At 36.2% G+C, this 26,975-nt stretch overlaps 3 protein-coding genes and 1 long non-coding RNA gene across 5 annotated transcripts in view; 2 read left to right on the top strand and 2 right to left on the bottom strand.

Moving 5' to 3' along the window:
* tdrd9 (tudor domain containing 9) overlaps nucleotides 1-8,819 on the bottom strand; it is a 42,972-nt gene extending 34,153 nt beyond the window's left edge. The window contains exon 1 of the mRNA XM_008400051.3: nucleotides 8,618-8,819. Within this exon, the coding sequence (XP_008398273.2) occupies nucleotides 8,618-8,733 (116 nt within the window). The 5' untranslated portion in view covers nucleotides 8,734-8,819. The remainder of the gene's footprint in view (nucleotides 1-8,617) is intronic.
* On the top strand, nucleotides 573-7,638 carry rd3l (RD3 like). Its single transcript, XM_008400050.3, has 3 exons — nucleotides 573-1,569; nucleotides 2,647-2,976; nucleotides 5,443-7,638. The coding sequence occupies exons 2-3, from the start codon at nucleotides 2,675-2,677 to the stop codon at nucleotides 5,777-5,779; spliced, it is 639 nt and encodes a 212-aa protein (XP_008398272.1). The 5' UTR covers nucleotides 573-1,569; nucleotides 2,647-2,674; the 3' UTR covers nucleotides 5,780-7,638.
* Nucleotides 8,820-8,924: 105 nt separating the features above from the next.
* LOC103458914 (uncharacterized) lies at nucleotides 8,925-16,008 on the top strand. Its single transcript, XR_014085839.1, has 4 exons — nucleotides 8,925-9,012; nucleotides 12,079-12,163; nucleotides 15,576-15,634; nucleotides 15,726-16,008. It is a non-coding gene; the product is annotated as an uncharacterized LOC103458914 (long non-coding RNA).
* Nucleotides 9,082-26,929, bottom strand: kif15 (kinesin family member 15). Of its 2 annotated transcripts, none has more exons than XM_008400049.3 (35): nucleotides 26,727-26,929; nucleotides 26,454-26,484; nucleotides 25,573-25,759; nucleotides 25,416-25,492; nucleotides 25,275-25,312; nucleotides 25,098-25,195; nucleotides 24,679-24,858; nucleotides 23,741-23,950; nucleotides 23,527-23,652; nucleotides 22,485-22,607; nucleotides 22,264-22,399; nucleotides 21,270-21,361; nucleotides 20,987-21,196; nucleotides 20,717-20,894; nucleotides 20,497-20,638; nucleotides 19,609-19,750; nucleotides 18,526-18,693; nucleotides 18,322-18,450; nucleotides 18,142-18,247; nucleotides 16,675-16,840; nucleotides 16,454-16,604; nucleotides 15,697-15,782; nucleotides 15,531-15,609; nucleotides 15,350-15,436; nucleotides 15,164-15,268; nucleotides 14,944-15,066; nucleotides 13,866-14,012; nucleotides 13,697-13,780; nucleotides 12,443-12,607; nucleotides 12,202-12,305; nucleotides 12,055-12,121; nucleotides 10,993-11,030; nucleotides 10,757-10,889; nucleotides 9,778-9,909; nucleotides 9,082-9,703 (listed from the first exon to the last, which is right to left on the bottom strand). In XM_008400049.3, the coding sequence occupies exons 1-35, from the start codon at nucleotides 26,743-26,745 to the stop codon at nucleotides 9,629-9,631; spliced, it is 4,134 nt and encodes a 1,377-aa protein (XP_008398271.1). In that variant the 5' UTR covers nucleotides 26,746-26,929; the 3' UTR covers nucleotides 9,082-9,628. The 2 variants fall into 2 exon arrangements, with proteins under 2 accessions (XP_008398271.1, XP_008398270.1); XM_008400048.3 differs by having other exon boundaries at nucleotides 13,688-13,780; nucleotides 26,727-26,927.
* Between the last annotated feature and the right edge of the window lie 46 nt (nucleotides 26,930-26,975).

Genomic DNA, 26,975 nt, shown 5'->3' with positions numbered 1-26,975 from the left:
GTTCTGGTAAAATTGCATCATTATTCTGCTAATATTATGACTATATTCTCGTAATTAAATTTTAAAAGGCATTGTAGTTTGGCTATAAAGCAACTCTCAGGAGGGTTAAAATAAATAAAGGCCATTTTTTGAAAATATTTTATCATGTGTATTTTTTTTAACGTAAGCATGAAAAATAGATTAAAATTAAAATTCAAAATTAACTTATTAATCCCAAAGGGAAATTAAATGTTGTAACTCATCAATTCAGATTCTTCAAAGTGTTATTGTTGGCAGGAAAGTTTTACCAAGACAGTCTCATGAGGAAGATGGTCATACACGTCCATAATCTTGATTTTGTTGCTTTTATTATTATTATTGAATATAGTACAAAAAAATCAGATTTATTTTTTAAGCCAAATTGCCCACAGGCCTGTCACAATAAATGTTCCTGGTCGATAAATTACCCCACAAGTTATTGTGATAAACAATATTATTGGTATTTTGAGACTATTTAAAAGTGCTATAATGGTAACAACGTAACATTCTCAAAGATCAATAAACTTTCATTTCTTTTTAAAGGTTTTGTTGGCTCTAGTGGCCTTTATTTGAAAGTAGTTTGACAGGAAAGAGGATCATGAGGGGAGACATGCGGCAAATGTTGCCAGGCTGGGAATCGAACCTGTGACCACCGACATGAGGACTAAGGCCTCAATACGTGGGTTGTGCTTTGCCCCTGCGCCACCACAGCACCCTCAACTTTCATTTCTAATTAACATTTAACACTGGGATATTTTAAATAACAAAACTAAATAAAACAATCAATTATGAAGTAAACAAAATTGTCCTTCAATTAAAGGGCTAAGTGGACCAGAGGCCCAGACTGGAGACTTTTAATATCCAGTGTTTGGTAGAAAATAATAAATACAAATGGAAATTATTGAGCTCGTTTTAATTTATCATGCGATTAATTGCGACATGCCTAATTTACCACACTAGCTACTTTACTCAAACTCTCTCCTCCCATCGAGTTTCCCTGTGGCACGCTCAGCCAGGCCGTTTGCTCTGTGGCCTGAGGAGCAACGCGCCTTGCAGTGTGAGCAAGTCGAGCGTTTCAATGCAAAAACAGACAGCAATATGAGGGCTTGAACAAAATACACCCACGGCTTGTGAGCACAAATGCACTCTCCTCCTCTTTCTCTCCACTGCACACATATCGTGGAAGCTACAAAGCAGCTGACCTTACAACAAAGCTGCACACTGCACAGAGGAGAGTGAGGTGAAGGGATAGGAGAGGTGACAGCTCTTAGTCAGTTAGCACCGTGCGACTAACTCTCCCCGACAAAGTCTGTGTGACGGGAGCAGTGGGAGGACAAGACAATCACGGCAGAACAAAAAAAAAAGGAGAAAACAGTCCAGGACTGCAGCCGAAACTCAGCATTTACCACCAAAAGAAGCAGGAGGAAGAGGCAACTTTGCTACAGTAGATTTATAGAAGCGCAACGCTGGAGGGAGCACCATGTGAGCAGCTCTTCTGTGCCAAGTCTCTCAAAAGCTTACAGCAGTCAGCAGTGCAGTTTTGTTTCACCAGTGAGTACAGATTTATTTTCTTTGAGATTTCTGTCTTATGTGCATGTGCAAACCCTTCTGATGCCTAAAGGCTCTGCTGTGTATTATTCAAAACGCCACTATGCAGTTTTGATGAGGCTGACCTTGGACCCCGCAGGCGGCAACAGAAAGAGTCACACAAACAAATCTGGGACAAATCAGAGCGCCGTTTGACTTGAAGTGAAAACCGTAATCGACCCGATCAGACCAGAGGTCACATTGCTTATCTGGGTCAATATTACAGAAAAATTATCAGCAGTACAGCTCAGTACTGGAGCTGTGTGCTGGAATGGGTAACCGCATTAATTGTCAACTAATTTAGTAATTGTTGACACAAAAAAGGCCAACTGCTGAAATAACATATTTAGAGCAGTAATTAGGTCAAAACTGTACAAAAAATACAAATATTTTGAATTTAAGATTAATAAAAACCCTTCTTTGTCTGCTAATATGTTCCTCCTCAAGTGGTATAGTTTTAATTTCGCCAAGTTGAAATTCTGTTATAAAAATAATCCTTACTAAGCACCTTTTTCTGCCTTATCAATCGGTTAATCCAAACATTTATCAGCTGATTAGCCCCACATTGTATTAATGTCAGGCAGAATGGGCTTTTCACAAGTTAATGTGAGAATAACTTTTTTAGCGGCAGATGAAAAATAAGTTTAAGTGGTTAAAATGAACAATCTGCAGAATGTGCAAGAATTTTAAAATCGATTAATCGTCAAACATAATCGACAGAATTATAGATCAATAAAATAATTTAGCTGCAGCCCTGCATTTAAAAAATTCAAATCAATTCAAAAATACTTGATCCCATAGAAAATTTTAATAAAATAATGAAAATAAGAGCTTCAATAAAATGAAATAAGAGCATGACCCAATTTTAGATTTTTTTTATGGAAAAGCACTTTATATGCAACAAAATTTAATTTGTTGCATATAAATGAAATTTTATATGCATAAATTTTATATGCATAAATGAAATTTTATATGCAAGAAAATTTCACTGTTAAAAGTCATTACTTTATACTGAAGGCAGCTTAATTCCCATTTCCTCAGTTTTCAGGGCCTGTTAGAGTAAAGAGCCATGCCTCTGTTCGGCTGGATGAAATGGTCCAATCAAACGACAGCACAGACTCCATCTCCCAGCCGAGCGCAGCCTGTGCCCGGCCATATGTTGCTCACAGAGCTGCTGTGGCACGTGGAGGAGCGAGAACGTCTGGCGAGACAACTGGAGCGGGAGAACCGGCTGGCCCACAGCGCCCTGGGTCTCCGTTGGTTCCAGAAATACCCCAGCCTACGAACCCTCGTCTCGTCGTCAGAGCTGCACCAGCTGGAGTTCCTCTGCTCACAGGTTCCACCCGTCGACGCCGCCACCATCGTCTCAAGGTTGTTTTCCTGTTTTTATGCCAACAATGTCCAGCTTCAACTATATCAACACAACTTAGAGCCAAGGTCACCCCTCAAGTCACATATTTCCCCTTAGCCACTTGAATTTCTGAAAGGTCGCCGTTTTTCAAGATGGCCACCATTTTTAAACCAAGTACTGCCATAAAATTACCCATTTTCATGTCATGGACAAACTTTATGTCACATTGTATGTTTTTCACTTTATTCATCCTGTTCATACGACTTTACAGTAATAACCCGTAGCAAAACTGGACGCAAAAATGTGAGACTTTGCTGTTTGCAAGTCTCACACTGGTCTGGTCGTCAACTGAAAGGAAATAAAGATGTGAGACACGCACCAAAAGGTAGTTGTCTTAATGGCTAGCATTAGCTTTTGCAAATTTGTTTGCTGTATTTAGCAGTTTAGCATAAATCTCTGCTATTTTTTTGTTTGTTTAGTGATTTAACAAGTTAGCAATTTAGCTAAACAAACAAATCTTCCGTAAATTTTTCTGTGTGTAGTGGGTCAGCATAAATTTCTGCTGTATTTATCAGTTTAGGATAAACATCCATACATTTTTTTGCAGTTAGTGGTTTAGCATAAACTTATGCTAATTGTTTTGTGTGTTTAGCAGTGCAGGATGAGCTTAAGCTAATTTTTTTCATGTGTATTTAGGAGTTTAGCACAAGCTTCTGCTAATTGATTTGTGTTTAGCAGTGCAGCATGAGCTTAAGCCTAATTTTTTTCATGTGTATTTAGGAGTTTAGCACAAGCTGCCGCCAATTGTTTTGTGTGTTTAGCGTAAACTTTTTGTTTGTGTAGCAATTTAGCATTTGGTTCTACAAATTTTGTTTTTATGAATTAATGGTTTGTGTACCTAACTTTTTGGTTAGCTGTGCCCATCATAACAACAATGGTGGCCATTTTGAAAAAATATCCACCAGAAAAAGGAAACATATGTGATTTTTCCGGTTCCAAATATGTAGGCTCTGATTTGACACCAAACGCAATCATTCAAATGGAAATAGTGCAAAAAATATTTTTCCATGGCATATCTAATCAGTAAATATTATTTCTATGACAATTTATGTATGATTTTACTCAAAAAGTATGTGATGAATATTTGCTAATTTAATATAAAAATTAATTTTTCTTGACCATCTTGAATTTTTGAGTAACATATTTTTCATAAAAGCAAGCAAGTTATGTTCTTGTGTCCACATGTAAAATATTTTACTGAAATACTCAATTAGCTGCTGCGCTGGAAGGTTAATTAGCGTTTTATGTGTGATCAAGAAAGGTCTGAAAGGCTTCGTGTGGCGTGACTAGAAGGGTTTCCCCTCAGTTTTTAGCTAGAAAGGGAAAAAAAGGATGAAGAGCACATGGCTGAGCAGCGCTGTGACCCACTTATACAAGACAACTCACAGCCGGGTCATTAATGTGCGCTTATATAACCAAAACATTTTAAAAAAAGAGAAATAGCACAACTGAGATGTTTCTGTGGCCTTTTATGAATTTGTCCCATCTTAAAAGTGCCAGGATAATGGCTGGGAGATTTAACTTAAAAATAAAATCTACCACATCCAATTTTGCAGTAATGCTATAATTACTTTCTTGCCTTCTTTACTAAAAAAAGAAATTGCAAATGACTGCGAATGAATATTTTCAAAAAGTGGTTTTGATTTCTATCATCCCTTCTGTGAGGTGTACAGCAGAGTTTAGGACCAGGCTACAACATTTTTATTTAAATACAAGAATATTGCCATAATAAAGACGGTTTTACTAGAAGAACATCATAAAGATACAAAAAGTCGTTTTGATGAGAAAAAAAAAGCTTGAACAGAATTATCTCGATCTGACACGAGTCAGTCAGTCCATGTGGTTCTTTCTTCAAAATGGACAATCATTTGCTCAATTGTTTCAAAGTCCTGCTACTTATAATAATTAGATGCTGATATGTTAAAAGATTACGTGTTTCCATATTTGTAAAACTTACACCAAAGTATAACTACAAAAGATTCTCTATATTCCTAATTTTTTTGTTATTTTATGTGGAGTTAGTTCTCTTAAGACTACTAATATTACCAGAATAAATCAGTTCATTTACATATTGTTTTGATTTTATTCTGATCAGACTTTATTTTTGTAATATTATGACTTTATTCTCACAGTATAAAACAAGTATTAAATCGTAGCCCGGTCCTATTACTGCATTGTACACTAGAAGCTGTAAAACATACTTCTGAAACAAGATGGCCGCCCTGTGTCTGCAGACATCACTTCAAAATATGGAAACCCAAAGAGTACATTGGTAAAAAATAAATCCAGATTTTACAAAAATTAAATCTTCAATATCAAAACTGATTTATGGAAAAAGAAGGTAAAAAAATCATAAAAACTTGAGGTATTAACTACATCCTGATTGAAATAAATGGTAAAATGTCATTGTTACTAAATTTTAACAGGTTTCGTGAAGTGATCGCCACCAACGACGTACGACCCTGGGAGCTGGCGACCGTCTTCAAGCACATCCTAATCGACTTCCTCAACCAAAGACAATATATTGAAGCAGAAGGTCTATCAATGGAGGTCTGGAGCAGCCAGTACAAAAAGCAGGGCTCGGTCACTCCCATAATGCCTCAGGGTGGAAGTCATGAAAGGGAAGAGATCCCAACGGTCTCTGGGTACGTGGATCGGGCCATGCGCCACTCAAGTTGTTCGTTCACACCCAGCAGGGTCTGGGATCTTCCGTACTACTACCCCGGGCCTCTGAGACCCAAAGGAGAGAGTACAACACTGTGAGAAGATACACCCCAGTGTGGAGAAATGGGGAAATGTCCTGCGATATGCCAAGGATCAATTCTGTGAAAGATATTTCTCCCCCAGCAACTGGTTTACGTACTAATGAAAACCCCTCGTTTGAGTTTGTATTGTACCAGAGGGCTGTAGCAATCCTGTAGTAACAAAGGATAGGTTTGTAAATATGAAGAAGATACTTTCATTATTAACATTTGAGATTTTTTCTGTCTCTGTAGAGTTTTTATGATGTAAGAAATACAAAAAAAAAAAAAGTGACACCATTTTCCTCTAAACATTTTTTTAAATCTCCGCAATAAAGTAGGACTGGACAATAAACCATTAACATATATCAGGTAACCAAGTGATCAATATCAATAGATAATGCATCTGATAAAATATTCAATACGTAGAATATTCACTGAACTCCGATCCAGAACTGCACAGCATTCTGGGAGATGTAGGCAGAGGACAGCCTTTAGCCCAGTGGTTCTTATCCTTTTCTGAGGTACAGAACCCCCCAGTTTCATATGGGCATTCACTGAACCCTTCTTATTCCTCCTCCTCACCGAACCCTTCTTATTCCTCCTCCTCACTGAACCCTTCTTATTCCTCCTCCTCACCGAACCCTTCTTATTCCTCCTCCTCCACCCCCTCAACCCCCCTCCGCCGACACACAAAATACTTTGCGGTATTCTGATTTGGTAATGTAATTATATTAGCTGTGTTACCACCCCCACGCCACTAGAGGCAGTAGCAACCCCGAAAAGATGCGACTAAGGAGCAGATTTAGACTATAGAATTTGGTAAAAACGGTGAGTTTTGCTGAAGTAATTAAAGACACAAGCTCAAATCCAAATCCATGCTGAGAGTGGAGCTCCTTCAATCAGGGCTCCTCCGCAGCTCTGATTGGCTAAGCAATGTAACGTGATCCTCTGCAGCAAGTGATGGCGAAGCGGGGCATCATCACGACTTTCCACAAGTGTGTCTTTACCTCCGCTGCAGAGGCTCCGCCGAACCAGAGACCCACTCACCGAACCCCTGGGGTTCGATCGAACCCAGGTTAAGAACCACTGCTTTAGCCTCTCAACCTCTCACAGCTAGCTAAGCAAGGTTGGTGTAATCAACTAACTCACTCCCTCTTTGGTTACCTAGCAACTCTCATTCTTTGGTGACCTAGCAACAACCTCTTGAGTAATTTGCACAGCAGCAGTTTCAGGTTTCACCACCGTGCCTCAAAACTGCTTAAAAGTGTGGAGTGAAAACTGTGCATGGAAGGGGGAAGGTTTGATAGTATTTCACATATTTATAACAAAAAACCGATCAATAATTATCAACAATTATTGAAGTGAAAGTCTAATATCATGATAGGTTTTTCCAGCCATATAGTCCAGCCCTGCAATAAACCATTAAAAAAACATCTAGTTTAGGCTTTTGTGTCAGTGCAGCTGCTTTGGTATACCATTTTAAATTAAAATGTTATGTCCAAGTGTGTTACAATAACCATCAAATCAAATACTCTTGTGATAAATTAAAATGAGCTTGATAATTTCCATTCTGATTGATATTTTTTAAATGGTAATTTTGTTTAGAGACATCAGAATCAATTTTATTTATGGTTTTGGTTGTGTATAGTTTTTATGTTCTTTTTATTTATCGTTTTGTGTTGTACAGGTTTTTTTGGCTTTTTAAAATGTCTTCCAGTTGCAGTGTGGAGAGTTCTGTACAAAAATAAAGTTTATAAGGGCAAACTTGCACCTTTATTATGTTACTATTACATTATTTGAAAAATCATTAATCGCAATAATTTCTTGGACAGTTTATCATCCAACAAAATGTGTTATTATGTCAAGTCTATTTATAAACAAAATTAAAAACTTGCAAAAAGCTTGATTTTCTTTGACACTATTGACGTCTAAGACTATAATATGTTTTTTGTTGATTCAAGACAGAAACAGCAGGGATAAAAATGCAATTTTCCTTTATTTATGTTCTTATGACAAAACTCTGTTTTGGACCTTTGGTTTATTTCCAATTAAATGTAGAACTTCCTTATGAAAACACATGCTACATAGAAAAGTCAACTTATGCTGTACTGTAAGGAAATATGGCTGTGACAACAATAATTATCCACTGGCAGGAGGCTGCTTTTAGTTATTTTGGTTCAACCAGGAGTCACAAGAACTAGTCAAGGGAAAAACTCTCACAAATCTCTAGAAATGTTAAAATTCACTTGTCAAACAGTTTTTAAATATCTATAAACCAAAAACCTACTGATTTGATGAGGGAGCACTAGATTTAAACAAAAGTATATATCTTCATTATAAAAGTAAAATATTTTTCCAACAAGCATAGTTCAATGAAAGGTTAAGAACTATGTCGCACATTTTATAATTTTTTTACAAAGAAGTAATTATTTGCAGGAACTTTTTTTATTTATTTAAATGCTCGGATTAACAATTTATTATATATTTCAAGGTGAGCGGAGGGACACAAATTAATCCAGAATTTGGGATTTTAATTACATATTTCTGGTTTCATTAGAAATATTTTAATGATTTTACAAATCAAGTTAAATAACTTTTAACTTTTTTACGAACATTTCCAATCCACGTCTGTTAGTTTAAACGTGAACCCATACATTTTATGTTACAAGCTGTAACTTTAGAGGAGAAAAAAATATACATAATTTATAGTTAGATATTGAACCATTTTTCAACTCAACTCGAAGCACAGTAGTAATTTCTGGAACCGCCGAACCAGACCACGTGCCGCTAGCTAGCTAACTAACGCTAACACCAATTAAGCGTAAAAGGTTCGTTGCGACCAGGTAATTCTCCTTACCTGGTCTCTGCCGGAGTAGAACTTTCGGTTTTGGTCTCTTTGAGGTTCAATGTAGCGAGTGTGGTCCCTGATGTGAACCACTTGGAAATCTGTTCCCCTGTAAAGGCTGGCTTCATGATGGAAGTAACCGTCCCTCGCCAAGCTCGGTGCCAGAGAGAAGGGACGGATCAACGACAACTGACGTCATCGCACAAGTTCGTGTTCGAGTTGCTAAGCAACCGATCTGGCTTTGGATCGGTTGCCAATCCATTTATTTTATTTCTTTAATAAGGAGGAAAATAACATGATGCGCAGTTTGAATTGAATCATTTTAGATATTTGGTAAAAAGTGATTAGAAGCCTATATAACACTGGATCCGCGACTTTTTTCCTCCTAAGTTTAAGATGTTTTTCCGGTAAGAATTGCTTCTTATTTTAATATTATGACTATATTCTTGTATTTAACAAAAATAAACTAAAACAAATTCTCGTACCCTGGCACTAATACTCCGTCATGCAACTCACAATAGGGTTGATTGAAATTAAAGACAGTTTTAAGTCTGATCTGGTAAAAAAAATAATAATTATATATAAATCTTCTATATAACCCACCTAGCTTAGATTTTTCTCTCAAATATAGAAAATCTTTTTTTTCATATTTAATTTCTCCTCTTTTATTCAACCAAATAAAAAAAGATTGCAAGATGTACACAAAATGTAATGATTACAAAACATTTCACAGAGGTGAAACATACTGGCTGTACATCTCAATACAATGTTCATTAATCAGGTGATTTGTTGACCATTACAGCACCAGACAACAGTATTTAACAATTACAAACATCAATATGTGGCCTGAGAAAAAAAGTGACCAAAATAACCCAACATGTTTCTATGACAGCGTGTGTCCCTGCGGGATATTGGGAATATAAGTTTATTTACCAGAATTTAGTAAGAAGATAGCTACCACAACTGGAATCACAAAGTTGGATAAAAAAATATAATCTGATTTGAAAACTTTAAGTCGAGACTTCACATCATGTCCGGCGGCAGGATTGCAGAGTCGTCTCGCATCAGGCTGATTTCCGTTCTGAGTTTTTCATTTTCCTTCAAAACAAAAGCAATTAATTTGATGCTTTCATATTTTATCCCACCAAAACTTTCATAAGAACAAAGTTTACCTCCTGTAGTCTAGTATTGTCCTTTTTCAGTTTGACCAGGTATTCAATCCTCTGTTTGTGGTTCTTATGTCCGACGAGTTTTCCGTTCTCCTCAGAGAGTTTTTCATTCTGTCTACGCAGAACCTCGTTCTCCTGTCGGAAACAGATTTTACGTAATCAGTGATGTTTCTGCAGGTCTTTATGGAAGAAGATATGAAAAGACTAATACTTTAAATATTCCCTTCTTCCTCAACATCATCAGTAAAAATCAGATAAAAGCATTTTGATGTGGTTGGTTAATTTATGTTTTTGTCTTTTATGCTCGTCAGATAGAGAAACCTACGGAAGACAATTAAGGCCACCAGGAAAAAAAAAAAAAACTTTTCTCAGAATTTTGACTTTAATCTTCTAACATAAATCAAAATTCTGAAAAAAAGAAAAAAAAATTCATAGGAAAATATTGTGAGGGGGGGAAAAAATCATTCTGGGGGGAAACAGTCAGAATTCAGGGGAATAAATTATTGAGTAAAAAAGAATTCTTGAGGAAAAGGTGAGAATTCTAAAAGGCAAAAAAAATCTAAATTCTGAGAAAAAATTGTAAGGAAAAAAAAGGAATTCTGGGGAAACAGAATTCCGAGAAGAAAAAAAAAGAATTCTCGAAGAAAAGGCCAGAATTCTGAGGAAACAACGGAATTCTGAGGAAAAAATTCTAAAGAAAAAAAGAATTCTGGGAAGAAAAAAAATGCAAAGTGCATATTTTAATATTTTTTTACACTTTTGCCTTAGTTACTGCTTTGCCTTAGTTCTTTCAGAAAATCCCATTTATTTTTTTGAGTCTATGCCCCCCAGGTAACGATTAATTGATTACTAAATTAATTGACGATTATTTGAATAATTGATTCATTATGATTAATCGTTTCAGTTCTAATCAGAAGTACTACCAGCAGGGTGCTGGTCATTGTGAATTCCCACCGTTTTCAAACTGATCTCGGGTTCTTACCTGGAGGAGTTTCTCCTCATCGTGAACCCTCAGGTTCAGTTCTCTCAGTTCCAAGCAGCGGTTCCTCAACTCAGTTGTTAACTCTTGAATGCAAGTCTGAGACTGAGCAAAGGAAGATTCCTGCTCCTGCAACCTAAGTAACAGAAACCAAGAACAAACCTGGTCAAACATCAAGCATCGTCAAATTATTAAAGTCAGGATTCCTTTCACAAATTACTTTCGCTTATTACGCTTACTTTCTTTGAGCAGCAAACAGCCTCTGCAATATTTGATTCTGGAACAGAAAAATCATGTTATAAATAAGTCACAATAAGGTATAAATCAATTAATATCATAAATTAAAATCGGCTCAATAGTTTTATCAAATAAACAGGCAGTTTTGCCTGTTTTCCCTGTCTGAAATAATTTCTGAAGGCTGATTTTGTGTACAGATTTCATAATTCATTTTATTTATTCAATAAAATTCCCACAGTGAAATTCAATAACTTCTCAAGCATTTTCAAGGTAAGTTTTCAAACTTTTCCAGCTCCAGATTGGAGATAAAAACTATCTAAACAAACAAACAACAAAAAAAACTACAGTTTCATTTCACTTTTATATATGAAATATATAAAAACATAATATGATCAATAACTCATTCAGCCATTAGGACTAATAAATATTCACTACATTGAAACAATCAAAACAAATCGTGTTGAGGAAAAGGCTAATTTAATTTTTAAAGAAAGTTTTTAAAAAATCTCGAAAAAATATTCTCTACGTTTTCTGTCATTTAGCAAAGAGAAATAATTTTGGTAATTCTAACTAACCTAAAACAAGAGAAGTTCAGTTTGATTTATCTTCAGATTGAGAAACAAAATTAATCTGTGTGTTTTTATTAGGTGTAAAAAAATATCAGGCTTCAACTGCTAATAAAGATTTCCAAATTTAGGGTTTTAATAAAATGTTAGATTGTATTTTATTACAAAACGGTTCAGTTAGAATATCAAGCACTTCAAAGACTATGTTTGAAAATCAAACCTTGAAAATATTTAACTGAAATTAAACATTTTCAAGGATTTCAAGCACCTGTAGGAACCCTGTTTATTGTTTCAGTTGTGTTTTTATTTCTGTTTTAGTTCTTGTTTCTGTTTATTCTTTTAGACAATTAAAATGTCTTCCAGCAACAGTGTTAAATGTTTTCTTTATATTAGTTGAAAATTGTCTCAAAATGGCAATAATATCGCTTATCGCAGTCATTTCTGGGACAATTTATTGTGAAGCAAAATGTGTAATTGTGAGTGAATAAAGGTCCAGACCTTTTCTGCTCTCTCCTCCTCCAGCTGCTTCAGCACAGCCTGCCGAAGGTCTTCACCCAAATCCTCACTGAAAAAACAGGAAGATGTTCTCTAATTTCTCTGATAAAAGGTGAATAGTGGCGAATGTATTCAGTGAAGAAAGCCAACCTATTATTATTTCCAGTCGGAGTTTGCTGGCGCTCCTTGGTGTAAAACTTTTCAAGCAAACCCTGGATCTCCATTCGAACTATTTCTTTCTCTCTCAGCTCCTCCTGGAGAAATGCACAATGTGAATATTGATAGTATTAAAATTCAACCATGATATAAATACATTCACTTGGTCTGAAGCTGAAAGGGAAAACTATAAGTCATTTTTTTAAAGTAGATAGAGATATAATTTAGTTTGCACCTTGAGTCTTTGGATCTCCTCGTTCTTGGCGCTCCTCTCGCTGTTCAGCTCGGCCAGAAGAAGCTCCATGGTCATCATGGAGGAGCGCCGGTTCTCCAGTTCTCGCTCCTGGCTCTCCAACACCTCGGTCAGATCTCTGTTAAAGCTCCCAAAACCACAGGGAGTCTGAAGCAGAAAAAGCAAAACAGACAAATATGAATGCATGGTCAAGGTTTCTGCAGCTTTCAGGATCTCCAATTTAAGACTTTAAAACCATTATCATGACTAAAATGTACAAACTTCATCCATCCAACCAACCGGCAATAAATTTGCACTTAGCAAAAAAACTAACTAGCAATAGCTTATTAGCATCTAGTTAGCGGTAGCCTCAACCACCACAGAATGTACTGAAGATGTCTGAGTGTGCCTCAAACTTTTACCTGACAGAAAAGTCACGCAAGAAAGAAATGACAAAGAATATACAATTAAATAGTTCTGCCAAAATAAAATTAAAGACCTGTTATTGACATATCAAAAGCAAACTTACTTTTTTAAAAATGAATTTAAAGGCTTTAATTTTAGATTAGGGCTGAAATGATCAATCAGATTGATTATTGATTAATCAGATTAATCACGATAAATATTTGCTATTAGTCAATTATTGAAATAATTGTCAACTAATTCAGTAATTAATCGCTAACTGTAATATACTGGAGATAATATGCTAAAAGATCAGCATATTAAGAACAATAATTCAGGCACAAATAATTATAATCTTATTTTGTAGATAAGATTTTAAAAAAAAAACTTTATAAATATGTTCTATCGAGGGGCATTGTTAAATATTCACCTGCTTCAAATTCTGTAAAAACAAAAACATCTGTTGCTGTCCAATTATTAATTGGTTATTGCAAGATTTAGTCAATATGCAAATAAAACATTCATTAACGGAATCTCATTATAGAAACATAATATAATTATTTGTATCTTTTAAGGTATTTCTAATATTCTATTAAAAAAAAGCTTAAGTGGTTAAATGAAAAATGTGCACAATATTCACATTTTTTATCCAATGAATCGATTAATCATCTGAAAATTGTGGCTCTAGTAATTTATTAAATTGATTATTTTAGTAATTGATTAACTAATAGTTGCATTCTTTATAAGAATATAAGACTTTTTAAGAATGCATAGACAACCAGATGATGCATTCGCTTCATATCTGATGGGATATTAGCGAAAAAACCAAAAGCAAAGAGTTTTTACCCTGTTTACTGATTTAGGTGTGACCGTCGGCTCCGTCGGCTTGAATCCTCCATTTCTGACCGTTTTCTCAACAGCCTCTTGCTGCTGTTGCACCTTGAAAAAAAACGTTGCGGTGTTTTGAGCCAATCAGGACTTTTTTGTTTGTCCTGTAATAAGAATGTTAACAAATAAAGTTTACCTTCTGCTCTAGACTCTTTATGATGAGCTCTTTTTGCGCCGCTTGCTCCTGTGTGGCATTCAGGAGGCTCTGCTGCTCGTCGCAGACCTTCATGAGTCGCTCAACCTCCTCAGTAGCATAAGTTATTTCTTCCTGCAACACCTCAACCTACAAAAAGTACAAACATAAACAACTGCATTAAACAGCAAATAATTATTAAATAAGAGTAAAATATTGCTGCTTGTTACAGGTGAAAGTAAAGGGAAACTTTCACCAGGTTAAAAGTAAAGCTGGGCGATAAATTGATTTTATCGATTGATCAAATTTTAGATTTTTAAAGATTTAATATTTTGAAAATTAGTCTTTATAGGGTTAGTGACTCCTTTGGTCTCCATAGTTTAGAGTGATGTCAGCAGGTCCAAGGCGGCCATCTTGTTTGACAAGCGTTTTTTTACAGCTTCTATTTATTTGGACTTTGAATTCAAGTTAACTCTGCAACAAAATAAAGGTTCGTGTTTTTTATAGCAAGAAGAAGAAAGTCACATAGCTACAAAATACAATCATAGATATAAGATAATAATTTCATATGATGATAAAGTCAAAAGAATGAGAAATTAATATTGCCAGAATAAACTAAAAATGAAAAAGTTGCAATCTTATGAGAACTTCAAAACAACAACAACAAAAAGTTAATAATTCAAGCTTATTTTGTTTTTTATCAGAACATCTGTTTTCACATAATTTTAAGACTTTACTTTGGCAAAATTTAGTCTGCTAACATTATGACTTTATTGTCATTATTAAACATAAATTCTGACATCCTGGCTTTAATAGTCTCACAGAAAGGATGACTGGAGTAAAACGTATTTTGAAAATAATTTCAGTCATCTGTAATTTCTTTATTAGAAACAAAAACAGCAAAAAACAATCGAGTAAAATCAGAAATTGGTTCTGGTTTGAAAGAAATCTAATGTTTTATTTTTAAGCTGCATCACCCAGCTTTGCCTCATCAGAGGAGTCAAACGTGTGCGTAAGGCAGATTTCTGAGGGTAAACTTTGCTTCACGCACATTAACAGGATTATAATCCCGGTAAATTACCTCTATCTTGTTGGACACCATCTTTCTCTCCATAGTTTCTTTCAGTTCACCGATTTCAACCTGCATCTTCTGGTTCTGCTCTCTCATGCTGTCCCTTTCACAGCAGGCAGAATTACATTTAGCCTGGAACAGATTTAATTGTCACATTAATTTAATAAAAGTTGCCAAAAACAGCAGTGGAACAATGAAACTGATGATCTGAAAAGAGGAAGAAGAGCACCGTCAGGTCATTAATGTCTCCAGACAGATGGACGATGTCTTCCTCCTTGTGGCTCAGCTCTGCTCGAAGATCTCTGGTTTGGTTCATGAGGTCCAACAGGACATCCTGGTGAAGAGCACAGAGACGTGTTCAGACACGCAGCAGACACGCCGATGTCGCGTTCAACAGGAGAAGAACTCTGTTTACTTTGTCGTGTTTAATCTCCTGCTCCAAGCTGCTAATCTTTCCGTTTGCAGAGGTCAGATTCTGCTCCAGATCAGCGAGTTTGGATGACTTATAAACAAAAATAAACAAAAACGATGAATTAAAACAGTGGATTATTCTTAAGCCAAATATGTGCTGTTTGCAGCCTCTTATTGTGACCAACCAGGTTTTGATTTTGTAGCGTTAAATCTGAGCCTTGTTTTCTCAGCTGTGTGTTCTGCTCCATGGTTTCAACCAGCTCCCTGCAGAAAAGGAAACATTCGTCATGTTGGTATTTGAGTCATAATAATAAAAATAAACACTGAGATTTAAATACTGAAGAAGCTCACTTCGATGTGTTTTCTTTGTTTTTCTTCAGCTGCGACATCAGACTGCTCGTGCGCTCCCGCTCAGATTCCAGCGAATTATTCAAATCCTTCAACACAAGAAGGGAAAAAACATCAGAGACAGAACGAGAGCTGGGACTAACAATTATATTACTAATCAATGATTCTGGTGATTAATCAATTAATTAGAGACACTTTTCACTGAAGTAATAAAAATAAAAAGATAATTCTGTCTCTTTTTAAAATAAGAAGATTTTATTGCCTAAAATGCCAAATCGTGATTCCTTTAGTGAACATGTGATCAACTGTAGCAAAGATGCGTCTGCTGCAGCTAAAAAATACTTTTAACATCAAAATGTGAAAAGCTCAACCCTTTTTGTTTGACTCAACAATACACAGCAGGAATAATTTGTTTATTTGTTAATTAAGCAAGTATAGCAAAAGGTGATTAATAAGGTGATAGAATTTTTTTGTTTTTAATGAATTTGCATTTTGTGTAGAACATGTTTACAGAGTTTATTTTTTTAATCTTAAATGCAAAATGCAAATATTTTTTGTACAGTTTAGGCTTATTTACTGCTCCGATAGCTTTGATCTTTCAGCAAATGGCTGAATCTTTGAGTCTATATATTCAGGTTAATAATTAATCCATTGCTAAATTAGCTGATGATTATTTCAATAATCGATTAATTGTTCCGGCCCTGAACAAAACGCGGCCGGATTTCAGAAAGATTGTTGCAAAGTTGAGAGTTTCCATTACCAGGACCTCCGCCTTGAGCTGGTCGACCTCCTTCTGCGTGTCGCACAGCTCCTGTCGCGCCTGATCAGCATCAAACTTGGCCTCAGCCTGCAGCTGGTCGAAGGAATCCTGCAGAGTTCGGTGCTGTTCCAGAAGCTGCTCCCACTCCAGTCTGGAAAAAGGATGCAGAAGATTTTAGCACAAAGACATGAAAGCAGAAAGCAGATCGAGCTTCGGCTTACTGGACTTTGTCGAGTTGGAGCTGGGTGCCGATCAGGTTGCTGGAGAGCCGACTCATCTCTTCCTGATGCTCACGCTGAGTTTCTCTGAGCCCGTTCTTCACCGAGGTCAGCTCCTTGTCGGACGACTGCAGGACCAAACGCAGATCTTGGATCTCGCTTCTCAGAACTGGAAGTCAGAGAGGAAGCCATACTGAGCTGAAGTCAAAGCCAGGGGTTCTGCAGGTTTCACCAACTCAAATTTAAGACTTTTAAAGGCCTTTTTAAAACCGTTATGAATGGAATTTAAGACCTATTTGTACAGAAAAAATGTACAAAAATTTGCACTTACCCATGACAGGCGCAAAAAAAGCTAGCTAGCTAGCAAGGGTTTATTAGCAGCTAGTTAGCGGTAGCCGCAACCGTCTTGAGTCACAGAATGAAATATAGATGTCTGCATTTTGCCTGACAGAAAAGTCCCGTGAGAAATAACTAAAAAAACAACTCAAAAATTGACCCGTCATTAACATCTTTAAGCTAGTTTACTTTAAGAGCTTAAGATATTTTAAGGTCTTGAAACCTTTTAAGACCACAATGAATTCAATTTAAGACCAATTTCTCCAAAGCAATTTACAAACTTTGTCCAGCAAACTAGCAATAAATTTGCAGTTACACATGATAGAAAAGCTAGCTAGCTAAATGGTAAGGCTATGTTAGCAGTGAGTCAAAGAACACAATAAAGTTGTCTGCGCATGACTCAACCTTTTATGTTACAGAAAAGTCCTACATAGAAAAAATAAAATAAAATACATGGTTAGGACAGGCCTATGAGCTATGCGAAACATGTTCATTACATTTTTGTACAAAAATATTAAGGTCATTAGATAATAAGATTTTAGTAAATTTTCAGCTCCTTTCAGAATGAAAGGGCCTCTTGTCACTTTAAATCCAAATTAGCTGCTGCTGGCCACGCCCCCCAGCTCAAAATTTTGAGCTGGGGGGCGTGGCAATTATGCAACTATACATCTTTAAAAAGCAGAAATGGAGCCTCCAGCACAATCAACAAGAACGCAGCAAGTGGTTTCTGAACAGAAAGCCAAAAACAAAACACTTGTCTTTCATATGCCCCTAAAACTTTTCCAGCGCATGTAGAGTTAAAACCAGCTGACCAAACGTGCTGGAGTTCTGCTTGGGTTGCTAGGTAACAGGCTGGGCTTCACTGGGGTTGCTAGGTAACCAAAGTGACGATACACTCGGAAAGCCTGTGAAACGGCTCATTTTCCAAACACAAAAAACAAACGTATTGCTTAGAAAAGTTCTTCAAAAAAACTGTTGTTTTTTAAGCACTTGGGCTGCTTTTAGAAGCAGTTGAGACCCAAATTGAAGTATAAAACATGCAAAATGTGAATTTTGTATAATATGTCCCCTTTAATTTATTTTTAAGGAGATAAGATATTTTACAGCTTTAGATTTAGACATTTTAAGCCTCACCTTCTGCAGCTTGCTTTTCAGACTGAAGGCTCTGCTGCAGCCCGTTAACCGTTTCCTGAAAGCTGAGTTGATCTTTGCTCCTATTGGCTCGTTCTGCATGAAGTTGCTGCAGAGGACGCATGATGGACATGATTTAGAGACAACAAACAACATCTGAGTAACTTCCGGTGTGACTCTTACCTTCTCCTTCTGGTCAGACTCCTGAGAAATCACAGCGATCTGCTCCTCCAGCTTCGCAATTTGCTGCAACAGCTTGCTGTTATTCATCTCCTCCTCATTTAACTGTGTTTGGACACGACTCACTTGATCCTGGATGACAAACATTTAAAGGTTAAAGGAGGAGCTCTGACTGCTGCATGTAAAAGACAACCTGCATTAGCGCACCTGAACCTGACACAGCTCTTCTGTCAGGGCCATCTCCGTCATGTCTGACGGAAGCTGCTCAGACCAGATGTCTTCTCCGTCCTTTTCAATCCCGTTCAAATGTTCTGGACTGGAGAGCGGAATGAGCCGCGACCGCAGGTTGTATGCTTTAGTGGGCGTCGACAGAATCTGATAAAAAATAAATTAAAAAAAATGTTTTAATGACACGGATTTGGCTACAGTATTTTCCAATATTTCACTTAAATAGCATTTCTGACGAGAAGAGTCATGAAGTCAATAAAAATATTTTTACATGAATTAAAATATCTTTTCTTACTGACATTTATAAGACTAAACATTTTTGCTAAATAGTTTGTTATTTTTTTTGTTTTTTTGAATCTGCACAGTCTACAAATTTTCCATTAAAGTATTGACGCCGTTTTTAAGCAATATTAGAAATACAAGATGAAAACAAACAAATAATTAACACATTTACTGCCAAAAATGCAAAAAAATAACATTCCTTTAGTGTTTGTTTGATTATTTGCAGCTAAAAAAAATATCCTAACGTAAAAAAGCTCAACTTATCAAGAGAGTTCATTGATCATTTTTTTGGTGATTATTTTTTTGATTAATTAATTATCGGATCACAAGAAGTGATAAAAACAAGGTTGTTTTTACAGATGTTGAACTGGAGGGGGGAGAACATATTTACAGATAAAGAAGTTTTTTTACTTGCTTTTTTTAATCTAATTTGATTTTTTTTGTTTAGTAACTGCTCTTCTGTGTTGTTCCTTTAGCAACTTGACTAATTTGAGTCTGTGCACGTCAGTTAATGATAAATTGGCAACTATATTAGTTGATTATTTTAATAATAAATGGTTTCGACCCTTTTCAGCCAGTATCTTGAGCTGATTCACTCACTCGTATACTGTTTGTACTTTTATATGATTATTTAAACATTCCTCTTTCTGGCACTTAGCAAACACTAAACCTAACTGACATATAACAGGACAATTTTAGTCTGATTTAATGCCAGACAATAAGAAACACAGGTACGTTTCTTCTGATACGGTGAATGTAAACGTTTGGTTACAAACTCACCTTTATTGTTTCTACATGAATCCTGTTGAGCTCAGAGACTTCGTGTTTTTTGTGTGCATGAGTGGCTTCCAAAATGTTTTCCAGGTGCCTGTTGGATTTCTCCAGGTATCTTTTGTCAGACTGCAGTTGAGACAGCTGTTTTCTGAAAACACAAATGTCTGAGTCAAACGATGAAGAACTCACAGGATTCATAAGTGAAAAGAAATCATTTTCAAGTCAGAACATCAGCAAATACAGTCAAAACATGCCGACTTCTGCATTTAATTACAAAATAAAAGTGAAATACATATTTTTTACTGTTTATTTTGTAGTTGAGAGCAGAATATTGTGTAAAATCAAGGGATTATATTTGTGGAAGACATAAACCAAGAAGAAAGCAAGAAAAAAATGCCAGACAGTAGAAACACTGATTAGTATGTAATATTTATGAGTAAAATATATTGTTATCCATTTTATTAATACTCATTGTCACTCTTAAAAATATTTTGAATTTAATTAGTTTTTAAAATACATGCATCTACTTTGTTTTTCTACTTCAATGTAAAACTACAGTATCAAAATGTTCCCTCAACCGTTTCTCTTTCTCGCTCTGGACGCCATCTTTGTTTCTGTCTACAGCTCCGATTAAGAACGATCAGGGCGCCCTCTGATGGACGGAGGTCAAACTACAACAATAAAAGGTCTAAGCGGCCGGTATTAATCAACTGGAATTAATTTTAATATAATAAACCATTAATCAACAGTTAATTGTAAATTGATTAATTCCATTCTTAATAAATACACTTCAGTAAAGATTAGTGGGCACACTGTAACCTTTCTTTACATTTCTAATTGACTAGTTTTATAAATTGTGCTTTCATGTTCTAATTAATTTAATTTATTCCTTACTTTGTGACATCTTTGTACTCCTCAAAAGCCTGCAGGACAGCTGTGAGGTCCGACTGTTTCTGCAGCAGTTTAGCATTTAGCTTTTCGATCGTGGCTGCAGACGCAGAATCTGTCGCAGACGAAGTCGAAGCGGCTGTAGAAGCTGATGAGGAGCAGCAGGTGATTATTAAAACTGAATGTAAACAATATTCTCCAAGATTTTTGATGCCAGCAGTCTTACCTGGAGTCAGTTTTTCTGACTCCAGCGCCTTTCGGAAGGCTTCCTCCAACTCAGCTGCTACTTGGGTGGAAACTTCTTCACATTTAATCACAGATTCAAGAGATCGCAGCAGGCGGTTCTCTTCTCTGAGGCTGTAATTCTCTGCTGCATACCGAGTCATCTTTGGATGATGGTCAACCTTAAAAGCCACAAAAAGCAAGCAACAATCTTTTAGATAATGAAATTATCCACATTAATGCTTATGAGAGAATGCTAAAATCAGATTTTTACCTGATCACCTAAGATCTTAATCTCTTTTTTCAGCTGGTCAATCAAAGCCTGAGACTCGAATTCCGTCGTTGAGCTTTCTCCCGCCTTCAGCTTCTTCTCCAGACGGGAGATGTGGTCTTCTCTGAACTTGATGATCATTCTGCTGGAGTGGATGAACTTGTCTTTCTGGGTCCAGGCCTCCTCCAGCTGAGCCACCTTCTTGAGCAGGATCTAATCAACGGTAAATGAAGCCGTCAGAACCCGCAGCCCCACAGCTTCCCAAAGTAAATTAAAATCCCTCCACCTTCTTCTCCTCGTTTTGCTTCTTCCACAGACGCACAGCAGCCATGTACTTCCCTTTATACAAAACTTCCTGCTGATTTTCACCTGATGGACCTGGAAGGAGTTTCAGAACCAGAACCAGAATTATGTTAAAATGATTAATCTGATTAATCAATTATCGAAATAATCATCAACTAAATTAGTAATCAATTAATCGTTACCTATTGTATAAAGATTCAGGTTATTGGCTGAAAGAAATAACATATTCAGAGCAGTAATTAAGCCAAAACTGTACAAAAAAAAACTACATTTTGTATTTAAAATAAAAATAAAAAAACCTTTCTGTAAATATGTTAAAACCAGAATTCCTCAAGTGGCATAGTTTCAGCTAAAGGAATGTATGTTATTGCATTTTAAGCTAAATTTATTTCTTATTCTCATTTAAAAATTATATCGAATTATTTATTTTAATTTTTTATGCATTTTTCATACAAAAATCATCAGAAAGTGCCAGTTTTCTTATCTGATTAATCGATTAATCATCAGAACAACCAACGACTAAAATAATTACTATTGCAGCCCCAGTGCATTTTAAGAAACTCAAATAAATTTTTTAACTAGTGATAATTGAAAATAAAAGCCAACAAACTATTTTAAGTCTTTTTTAGGAGTTTTTTGTGTCATAAAACAATTAGTTTTATTTTAGAAGGGGCTACTTGTCCCTATGAAGTCAGACAGTATAAGCAATGAGAATCTGAACACATAAATGAATGTAACAAAAATATGGACACCCCATTAAATATTCAGTTCTTGACCAAGAAATGTTCATGTATTACTGTATTTTTTAATATTTAATCTCTGAAAGACAAAATGGCTTAATTGCACCCAAACAAAAATATCTGACCTAATAGTTTGTGTTAATCAGGCTCTGATTTTATACTTTTGAGTATTGAGTTTGAAATTGTTGCCTGTGAAGTTCCTACTTGGAAGGATGTGATTTATTTGCACGTTTTTACCCAGGAGAGGCTGAGGTCCTCCTGGTGCAGAGTCTCCTGCTGAAGAGGTCAGAGCCTGAGCAAGCTGCTCCTTCAGCTTCTTCACTTCAGCCTGTAACTGCTTCACATTCCCCTGTGTGTCCTCATTAATGACAGCCTGCAGGAAGCAAGAATCCCGAAACACGCTTTAACAAAACCACAGAAAGGTCTGTAGAGTTAAGAGAGAAGGAATGATGAAACACCTTGTTCTTGATCAGCTTTGCTCTCTGGGCGAACTGCAACGTGGACAACGTTTCTCCAAAACACTTTGAACCAGGGTGAACATTAGCTATGATGTAGGTCTTTGCATTTCCTCCAAGAGAATCCTGAAATAATAAAAAGAAACAGATGGCATCCTATGTGATAATTGAGAACTAGGATGCAAACAATTAATTGACGATTAATGTTTTTTTTTTCTTTCAGATTTAAATTAGTTCCAATCGATTAACTAATACCATCCGCTTATATTGTTTTTATGTTGTAGTTTGGCTGCCATGCGGAAGAGGGCGCCGCTGGTCATCCTTAAGTGGAGCCACTTACACAGAAACAAAGATGGCGGCGGGGTCGTGAACGTAAAAGCGTAACGGTCAAAACAAGTCTGGTTTGGGATGCAAAACGCACTTTATGGGGTTTAATTTTGAAATATAAACACTTGACAAACATAAAAGCATTTTTATGGTAAATTAAATAGCAGCGTCAACTTGGCATTCAAAAATTACTAATGTGCTACGATGACAGGAGTGACGCAGAAAATTTGTAACATTATGGAAAAAACATGATGCTAATAAACACGGCTGATTTAATGGAGCAAAGTTTTATAATTTCTTCAAGCACAACAACATAGAACTACAATAGTAGTTCTATTCATGTGAGATTAACTGTTTCACGTTTCATTATTTTCAACTTTTATTTTCCACTCAACAATATCAAAGATTCTTTTTCTGTTACATTTTATAACAAAAAGTTAGTCCAGTAATGTGAGAAAAACACAATTTTTGTTTAGTCAGTATTTAATACAGTTGACACAAATTAATATTAAAATTTATTTATTTTAATTCAGCTTATTCAGAAAAATTTAGCCCTTCATGTTATGGAAACACAGAAGTTTCCTGGAACAGATGAAAACTTAAGTTTTTAAGAAAATGTCCACTTATCAATTAATCATTAGTTGATTTATAACTTTAGATTAACTCATTAATCGATAACTTGCATCCCTATAGAAAATGCAACACTACAGATGCTTACTTTGAGGAGGAACGTGAGTTTAGAGTCCCTGTAGCAGATGTGTCTGCTCTTTCCGTTGGACACATCCACCAGGGCCATGATGACCTGACCCAGGCACATGAGGGAGCGATTGATGCTGCTGGCCTCCTGCAGAAGAGGACCAGACGCCATTACAAACAAGATTTTAAAGATAATAAAAACCAGGAGACGATTATTATCCGACAGAAAGCTGCACCTTGAGTCTGGACCCCTCAGTGTGGGTGTCTTTCTGTCTCTCGGATCCGGCCAAATCCACCAGGTTGAGCTGAGAACTTCGGATGTTCACCACCTCGTTGTGGGACTCCTTGGACTCCAGCGTCATGGTGAACACGGCGTGAGATCTGGAGGACTCGCGGTTCATGGAGGTGGAGGCCACACGCCGGTTTCTCCAGCCCATAGAAAGAACCTGCAGGATTTCAGAAGCAAAGGCTTTTTTTACTCCCCAAATAGTAACATTTATAGTTTATGGTAAATTAAATAAATACAGAAATGTGGACCTATATGACTGCATATAACGTTTTGTTTTCCTGTCTGTTTTATGTTTGTAAAAACAGAAATGAATTACATAAAACAAATAAAAATCAAAGAGATCAACTGTAACTGTATAAGTGTAGCATTATGTGAAACTACAAATGAACATTACAAAAGCAGTAAAGACAGTAAATCTTGGTAGATTGAAGTGTCATCCTCTCTAAATGTTGTATTCTTCATTATAAATTATGTTTTCTATGTTTTTCCCCCCATTTATCCCAGAATTTGAAAAACAAGTTCATCTCTAAATTGACTGTGAATGTTATTTTTTTCATTTTGTAAACATCTGATACCATCTGAGAACATTCTTGGGCTGTTGGTTTTATTGTAATTTTTCTTTCAGCCACTACTCGTATATCATAAAGGCCTCCACCCATTTATTGCATTTCATGAGTTTTGCAGCCCATAAAAATAGTTTTGAAATGTGGTGGAATGATTAACTGCATTGTTTACAATATTTTTGGAGAATGACATTTCCTAATATATGATAATGATGAGCAACTTTTAATTGTAACAGTTTAATCTTCCTTCTTGTTAATTAACTGAGACATTATTGAAGCTTTACTGTAATCTGATTACTGTCAGTATTGTAATCCGTCCTACCTGATAAGCTTCAGCTGCTGAGTTCACAAACTTCTCCACGGCTCCTTCGACAAACACGCCTTTTTTAATGTTCTCCCTGAGGAAAAGGCTGGCAGACGCTGAATCCAGCAGGTCGTAGATCTGTTCGTTGTAGATCTCGATAAACGAACATTTGCAAAGGAAACTCTTGGAATTTCCAGACTGTTTTAGAGGAGAATAAAGAGCAACGATGAGTGGAAAGATAAATCAACAGTGCTATGAAAAGTGCCGTGATTTGGATTTTTTATTTCTTTAACAAATTAAGACAATTTTTGCTAACTGATTTTTGAATTCACTTATGTTATCTTTGAAATTAAAAACCGTTTAATCTAATCTGGAACATTTAACTGAGAAAAAAAGTTACTCGTTCAGATTTCTTCTTCTTGGGTGTTACTACTCACCCTTTCCACTTCTCTGCCAATAAGAAAAAACAGATACTCGAAACTTCGCGGTATGACCCCCCTCAGCTCGTCTGTGAAGTTGTCCAGCTCAGACGGACCTGCAGCCAGAGGGAGACAGGTTTGACTTTGGTTCTGTCTGATTTTTCTGTGAAAACAGCGACGGCGGCGAATACATACCGAGCATGGTGAATGTTTTTCCTGAGCCTGTTTGTCCGCTGCAGAATCAAAACAGGAATCTCATCAACGGCTGAATTGAGGCATTACATGCAGAACTACATGGTTCTTTTCATTTCATAAAGTAAGGCATATAATACTTACTAAGCAAATATAGTACCGTTATATCCATTCATGCAAGACTCAACAATATTTTTGGCCACACTGTTGAAAACAGAATCCTGTTGCAGAATGAAAAACAAACATTAAAGCTGTAGATTTATCCTTTATGTTTATGATAAACTGACTAAACATCCCAGACCTGAGATGTTTTCATGTCGGCCACATGGTCGTAGGTGAAGGTCCGTGGTTCTGGCTTCGAGAGCAGACGGATGGTGTTGGGTGAGCTGACGTTCAGACACAGATTCTGATCCCCGTCTGTGGTCAGCCCAGTACCCTGGGTTAGAGGTCGCACTCGTACAAAGACTTTGATGGAGTCGCTGTCCCCACTGCAATGCAACAAAAAGAGTAATCCAACAGGCTGGCTGAGCTGCAGAGTAGGGTTATTAAGTGAACATTTGACGTTGAGTTGTTGGAATTATAATTTCTCAGCTGCACTATTTTTTTTTAAAGTGATCACAAAATTTTGAATTTATGTATTTTTTCTCCACAGGAATAAAATTATACATTCAGGCTCAATAGTGGTGACAACTATTTGAAGATGATTTATTCTACATATCCTGCAGATGCTTAATTGGACTGGGTCACGCATCTTACTTCAAACTAGGCCTGTGCAATGCCTTAAAAATAATACATAATTATTTCTTCTTTAAAAGAAATTACGAATAAAAGAAAACATGTTCAACAACGTGCTTTTATTTCAATCATTCCTTCTAGGAACCTAGTATGAACAGAAACAAAGTGCTAAAAAAGGAGTAGATAGAAAACTTATTCTCACTACCCAATATTTAACATTAAAAGTATAAAGATGTATTTTCTTTTACTTATTTGATCAAATTCGGTTAAAATAAACTTCTACAAAAACACTTCATAACTCAGCTCTACACGTCCATTCCAGCTGGATTACTGTAGAACATATTGATATCTTCCTTTTTTAAGTTCATATAAGTAGATTTTGTTCTTTCTCTGCACGCCTGTAAAAATAAAGAGCTTTATCCGAGTCGTGTCCTGAGCATTTATTACCTGGCAGCAAGAAGAGTTGAATCTCCAGATCCTGAAATGACAAAAGAAAAAAAAAAAGTCAATCAGATTAAATATTTCCCAAGTCAACCCAATGAGGAGTTACAACAGATATCTGCAGATAAGCTAACAGTCAGAAATATTAGAAAGCCCGTTTAAAATACGCTCTCTTTTAAGCCAGCAGTGAATTTAACTGCGGTTCAGATACTAACGGAGAGACAAACATTACTATCCAGTTGAGCTAACCGAAAAGAAGGTTTCGGACTCCTATCTTACCTTTTCCACCGGTACTCATTGTAGCAAACGTTAATAAGCCACACAGAGTGAACCGTATGTTTGTCTTCAAAGTATCCGGAACCACAAAACTACAAGATTTTAGCTAACATTGTTTACATCCTTTAAAATTGGCGGGCGGACTTGCTCATCTACTTCTTCCGTCGTCGCTGTGTATAATCTAGCTGATTGGTGCGCCACTGCCCCCTACTGGCATCCTCCTTTTCTTTTTTTTCTACAGAGAAAACAATG

This window comes from Poecilia reticulata, chromosome 22 (assembly GCF_904066995.2).
Source record: "Poecilia reticulata chromosome 22, P_reticulata-male-v2, whole genome shotgun sequence".
Classification (NCBI taxonomy): domain Eukaryota; kingdom Metazoa; phylum Chordata; class Actinopteri; order Cyprinodontiformes; family Poeciliidae; genus Poecilia; species Poecilia reticulata.
This window is presented reverse-complemented; position numbering and strand designations above follow the sequence as displayed.

Bases quoted from the DNA above. Each gene is read 5' to 3' on its own strand.
- kif15 (XM_008400048.3), bottom strand. The intron at 23,951-24,678 runs GTAGGACGGATT...GAAATCCTGCAG, and splicing joins CAGCAGCTGAAGCTTATCAG to GTTCTTTCTATGGGCTGGAG. The intron at 10,890-10,992 runs GTAAGCGTAATA...TCTGTTACTTAG, and splicing joins CTGTTTGCTGCTCAAAGAAA to GTTGCAGGAGCAGGAATCTT.
- rd3l (XM_008400050.3), top strand. From the start codon at position 2,675: ATGCCTCTGTTCGGCTGGATGAAATGGTCCAATCAAACGACAGCACAG. The intron at 2,977-5,442 runs GTTGTTTTCCTG...AAATTTTAACAG, and splicing joins GCCGCCACCATCGTCTCAAG to GTTTCGTGAAGTGATCGCCA.